The sequence below is a fragment of the Henckelia pumila genome, chromosome 4, assembly GCF_033568475.1.
Source record: "Henckelia pumila isolate YLH828 chromosome 4, ASM3356847v2, whole genome shotgun sequence".
NCBI classification, from domain to species: domain Eukaryota; kingdom Viridiplantae; phylum Streptophyta; class Magnoliopsida; order Lamiales; family Gesneriaceae; genus Henckelia; species Henckelia pumila.
In genome coordinates this window covers 198,416,603-198,422,602 of record NC_133123.1, presented here as the reverse complement: position 1 = coordinate 198,422,602, position 6,000 = coordinate 198,416,603, and the positions used below count along the sequence as shown (strand labels likewise).

The window sequence follows — 6,000 nt, the reverse complement described above, 5'->3', positions numbered from 1 at the left end:
CTCGTGATGAAGAGAAAATTGTGCAAGCACAGGAAGATATTGCCTTCTACAGCATGGTCTTGGCTGATTGTCGGAGACAACTTGGCATTTCTGGTCAAACAGGGGGAGATAGTGCACAAGCTGAAAGTGGTCCATCTGGGACTAAGGATGATGAGGATGAAGCTTCTGATCAAGATGGATCCAAGAGTGATCAAATTTAGATTTTATTTCTTCTCTCATCTTTGCTTAGTTGTTTAATTTTGATTTTAATATAAGTGTTTTTGTTTGTTCTAGTTATGTGCCTCAAATGCTCTTATATGCATTAACTAGACTAACATCTTCTACCCCACTTATGCTCTGATATATGAATTATAGAATCTCATGTGTTACTGTCTATGTTATCCACCGTGTTACGACACGAGGGACAACACTTCAAGGGGAGACTTCAAATTCAGGGGGAGAAGAATTGTTAAACTTAGGGGGAGTTTATGATTATTTCATACTTGTGCAATGTTTTGTCCAGAAAGAAAAAAGGGGGAGATTAAAAGGAATTTTATTTCTTGATATTTTTGGTCCTTAATAAATTGAATATTATAAGATTTTTCTTTCTAGACAATATAGAATATTTGGTAAATATATTGTGTATATCTCTATTATGTTAAGTTATATATTTGCTAAGGTTAAATCATGTCTTGATAAGGTGATTATTTGATAAAATATAAATCAATATTATCTAGATTTGATTTACAAGATTTGATAGAGTTTATTTCCTACTAAAGTTTGTTTTCTTATTCATGTAGGACTCTATCAGGAAATCTTCAAAGCTTGGATGTTTATCTATAAAAGAAGGTTTTCACGCACAAGATTGATAAGGCTTCAGACGTACAAACCGCTGCGTACCCATTGAAGAATTAGGTTGAAGAATTTAAAGAATCTGAAGCAAGGTTTGCAACCTTCGTTGTTGCTTGTCCCCGTGTTGTCGTTCGTGTTGAAGACATCAGAGACAACACTGTGGGAACTGTGTTGTTGAAGATATTTTCTGTCTCTTCTATTTAGACTACGGGAGTTGCATCTGATTACTTTTATACTCTGTATATTTAGGATGCAATTTTGATTTGTCAGCTTGTTGGAAAATTTAGGATTTACTGACTTTTCGTAAAATCACTAGGATTATCTTTGTAAGACTGATCTTAAGTTTACTAGTGATATTTAGCCCTAAGGCACCTGCATGAGTTTTATACTCATGCAAAATTATTTACTTGTGTTTTATTTACGCTTTAAATTTCCGCTGCACTGTGTTGTCTTTGGTGTTATGACACGAAGTACAACACTGCCTTATTTTACATAACAACCACGTACACCGTTTCTTTCAGAGATGGATCCTTGGACTTGGCTTCCTTTGAATGCGAAATTGTTAACACGCACAAATTCAAGCTAGGCGGCTTAGGGCCGCCAATCGCCACCCATGAAGATGGATGTTGGAATGTAACGGGCTTTAACAAGATCCTCAAGCAAAAGAATGTTCAAGGTATGTTGAAAAAAAATAACTTGAGCATTCTTGGATTGTTGGAAGTAAAAGTCCGAGTGGAGTTATTAGATTGATTGATGGAGACGAAATTCCCAGGCATGTCGTTTCTTCATAACTTTTTGTTATGTGAGAATAGTCGTATCTTGATTATGTGGGACTGAGGTTTGGTACAGGTGGATTTGGTGGAAATGTCAGCTCAAGAGATATGTATGAGGGTCTCTTTTCTTCATACTCATCGCATTTTTGACACTTCGTTCATCTATGCTTTTAACACTAGGGCGGAGCGGATCCTGTTATGGGATTCATTGAAATCTCGTGGAGATGGCATGACTCTTCCGTGGATTTTGATGGGTGATTTTAATTGTTTGAGATATCATCATGAGCGGTCAGGTGGAGAACCGATTGCACCTCGAGACTTGGTTGACTTGTCTAGATTACACCTACAGCTGTCGGATGTCAATCATGTTGGTTGTTTCTTTACCTGGTTCAACTCGACTATCTCTTCCAAGTTTGATTGGGTGATGGTGAATCATCTTTGGAACCAGCTTAATCTTGATGTATTTGCAGAGTTTGTAGCTCCAGGGTGTTACTCTGATCATGCCTATAGTGTTGTCACGGTGTTTCGGGAGGAAGCTAAACGTGCCACTCCTTTTAAGTTCTTCAACATGTGGACTACACATGTTGATTATAACTAATTGGTGTCGGATAATTGGTTTTATGGTGGATGGGGTACGTCTCAATTCATTCTCAAAAAGAAATTGGGTCGATTGAAACGGGTTCTCAAGCAACTTAATTTTACAGATTTCAGCCATATCTTGAATATAGACAAGATGGAAAATGATGAGCTTGTTGAGGCACAACTTCGCGCACTTAATGGTGGAGTGATGGATGATGAATTGGTGGAGTTAAGGAGAAAATCCAAGTTTCTCCTTCAGGCCGAACGCCCCTTTTTGGTGCAAAAGGAGAAGTGTGAGTATCTGAAGCATGGTGAAATATGCTCTAAGTTCTTCCATGGGATGATCAAGAGGAATATCAAGAGGAATAAGGTAGTAGCCTTGACTCTCAGTGATGGTTCCATATCGGTGGATAGTGTTGTGATTGCGGAAGAATTTGTGGATTTTTACAGGAGAATTCTTGGTGCTAGCATGAAGAGGGTCGCCATTGATGAGGCTGCAACTTCTATGGGTCCTATAGTGCCAACCAATAGTTGGGGTGGTTTGATTGGGCTTGTAAGTGTGGAGGAGATTCGTGGGGCTTTGTTCAGGATTGAGGATGAAAAAGCCTCGGGACCGGATGGATATGGAGCTGCTTTTTTCAAGAAATCTTGGGGCATTGTTGGGAGAGACGTGATTTTGGCGGTGTTGGAATTCTTTAATAGTGGGAGACTGTTGAAACAATGGAATCATGCAGCTATTTCCCTGATACCAAAATCTGATCATGCTACCACTGTTAGTGAGTATAGGCCGATTTTTTGTTGTTCAGTGTTCTACAAGATCATTGCCAAGATTTTGGCGAACATACTGGGAGGAGTGATTGGTCTATTGATTAATCAAGCTCAAGGGGCATTTGTTTCGAGGAGATCGATTGTTGAGAACATTCACCTGGCCCAGGAAATGTTCAAACACTATGCTAGGAAGAGTGCCTCACCAAGATGTATTATGAAGATTGATCTGCAAAATGCTGTTGATACAGTGCATTGGGAGTTCTTGCGGGATACTCTTCGCCTTTTGCAGTTTTCGCCGTTGTTTGTCGGCTGGATCATGAAGTGTGTTACTACAACCTTCTTCTCTATCTCCTTTAATGGACAGCTGCATGGGTTCTTTAAAGGATCTAGGGGCAGGGGGACCCCATATCCCCGTTCTTATTTACTATTTGCATGGAGATGCTTTCTAGGTCTCTTTTGATGGCCTCTTGGAATCAGGACTTCAACTTTCACCCGAGATGTGAGTTTTTGAGTATCACCCATTTGGTTTATGCGGATGATTTGCTGATTATGGCTAGCGGTGATGTGACGAGTGTCAAGATTATGTTGGAGTGTGTGGAAAGATTTGGGAGGACGGCAGGGCTCAAAGCCAATGCAATCAAATCTAGTATCTTCATGGCAAGGGTTGAGGAGTCAGATCGTGCGGAGATTTTGCGGATGTGTGGGTTTCTTCATGGGACTATCCCAACTCACTACTTGGGTATTCCTTTGGCTGCATCTAGATTGAGGAAAACTGATTATGGTGTATTGGGGGGTGCAATCTCGGCAAATATTGCATCCTGGCCAAGACACACACTTTATTATGCCGGGAAATTGGATTTAATCAGATCGGTGGTGCAGGGTATGGAATGCTTTTGGCTGTCAGTGTTGCCCATCCCCAGTAGAGTGATAGATAAGATTAAGACGGTTTGTAGGGGTTTCATGTGGACGAGCAAACACTCTCCTATTTCTTGGAGGAAGATTTGCTCACCGATTGAGGATGGAGGTTTGGGTATTCGGGACTTGAGAGCATGGAATAAAGCCTTTCTTGCTAAGACTTTGTGGAACACTCATATGAAGAAGGACACGTTATGGGTACGGTGGGTTAACCACTATTACTGGAGCGAGGTGGTAGAATGGAGGAAGAGAAAGGATGATACTATGCTCATCAAGAAGCTGGTTGAGATTAGAGATGAGCTAGTATTACTCTTTGGGATTTGGGAGGATACGGTGAATGAGATGTTTCTTTGGTTCGGGCGGAGAGATGGATTGAAGGAGTCTTACAAGAGTTTCATTCCGAATGTGGATAGATGGCCGTGGAAACCATTCATTTTGAAACCACACATCATACCCAAACATCGTTTTACCCTTTGGATTTTTGCACATGGAAAATGCTTGACTAAGGACCGACAGCCTTACATTTTGAACAAGGCTTGTGGGTTATGTAGAGGTGTAAATGAAACTGCACAACACTTATTCTTCGAGTGTACAGCCTCTAGATATCTATGGGACAAGTTTTGGATTTGGCTAGAGGTACAGTGCTCGCCAAGATCGATGCTAGTGTTATTGAGACTTCTCCGCAGTAGATTTCGTGGGACGACTTTTAGATCGAGGAGATGCCACTAGGGGATAGCAGCTTTGATTTATCATATATGGACTGCTCGTAACAGGGCTATCTTTGAGGATGAGAGATCGGACGTGGATGCTATTTTTCGGAGGATTATGATTCATGTTCATCGATCACTTGCTGCTGACTGATCTTCATGTATAGCAGCTAGACATTCATTTTGGCATGTTTACATTTTGAGATATATTTATGATGTTATTTTTTATTCTAAGTTGATACATTGATTTTGCGATCCATGGGTATGCCCAGTGTATTTTGTACTTCCTTTATTTACCATCTATGATATGTGTTCATATAAAAAAAAATATGATTTTTGCATTACTTGAGTTTAAATGTTCATATTTTATCCAAGTTTTGTGATCATCAAAAAGAGAGAGATTTTTGGGTTTTGGAACACAAGAAATCCTGATTTTGATGATAACAAAACTTGTTATTGTGTTTCTAACATATTTACTCTAGTGTGAAGTTGCTAAACTAAATATGGAATCCAAAACTCAAAGTTAGCAAAACTGAATCTTTGGCAAGCTCTACCATTTTGATGATATCTCATATATCAAAGATGCAAATGATTATCTACCAACATTAGTGCAAATAAAACTCAATTTCAAACATATTGTATTTCACGTTAGTTGAGCAAAAACGGATGTTATACTGGTCAAACGGACATCGCAATACCAAACTTAATTGCATCAGTTTAGCAAAAGAGTGGGTGCCCGTCTAACCAACTTGTGGCTGAGGGCTTTGATAACTCTTATTGTAAACAATCTTTGTTTAATATAATTTACAGTCTTTATTGGAATTTACTTTATCTCTTGTCATATTGTTATGTTGTAACGTACTATACGACATTTAGATAAAGACCTTGAATATACTAGAGTGCATGTAAGATGTGATAGTGAATATGGATGACTATCATGAAACACATCTTATAATCACTGTATATTCTAAACCTGCTCCTAGTCAATTGAGCCGTCCGCGAATAAGGATAAGGATCGCTCAATATTGAGACTAGCATTTGCGATGCCGAGTACCACGTTTCATTGGTATGGAACATGGAGATGTTCACAGCATTCAAATGGATATTCATTGGATTAATGATCGAACAACCCTATTCGTATTTTCCAAGTGATTCTCACTTGCCGAGTGGATGAGTCCATGGTTTTGGTTGTACACCATTAGTCTTTACTACTTGAAACATCATGGAGACTCTATATGCTAGTACTGTACTTTGACTCGTTTACCGACTCCATGAGGGTCATCAGGTGTCGAGATTGGGTGTTCAGTTACGACACATATAGGAGTCGATGCTTTGTTGTCAAGGATTCGCCGTACGCTTGCGATCATGGATATCCTATGCGATCTGAGGAGATATTAGTGAGACAAATCTCTGACCAGAGTACATGA

General features: G+C 39.5%; 1 protein-coding gene across 1 annotated transcript; it reads left to right on the top strand.

Moving 5' to 3' along the window:
- The first annotated feature begins 1,695 nt into the window (after window positions 1-1,695).
- On the top strand, window positions 1,696-2,202 carry LOC140862573 (uncharacterized). Its single transcript, XM_073265599.1, has one exon. It carries the CDS (start codon window positions 1,696-1,698, stop codon window positions 2,200-2,202), a length of 507 nt encoding a protein of 168 aa, XP_073121700.1.
- Window positions 2,203-6,000: the final 3,798 nt, after the last annotated feature.

Bases quoted from the DNA above. Each gene is read 5' to 3' on its own strand.
- LOC140862573 (XM_073265599.1), top strand. From the start codon at position 1,696: ATGTCAGCTCAAGAGATATGTATGAGGGTCTCTTTTCTTCATACTCAT.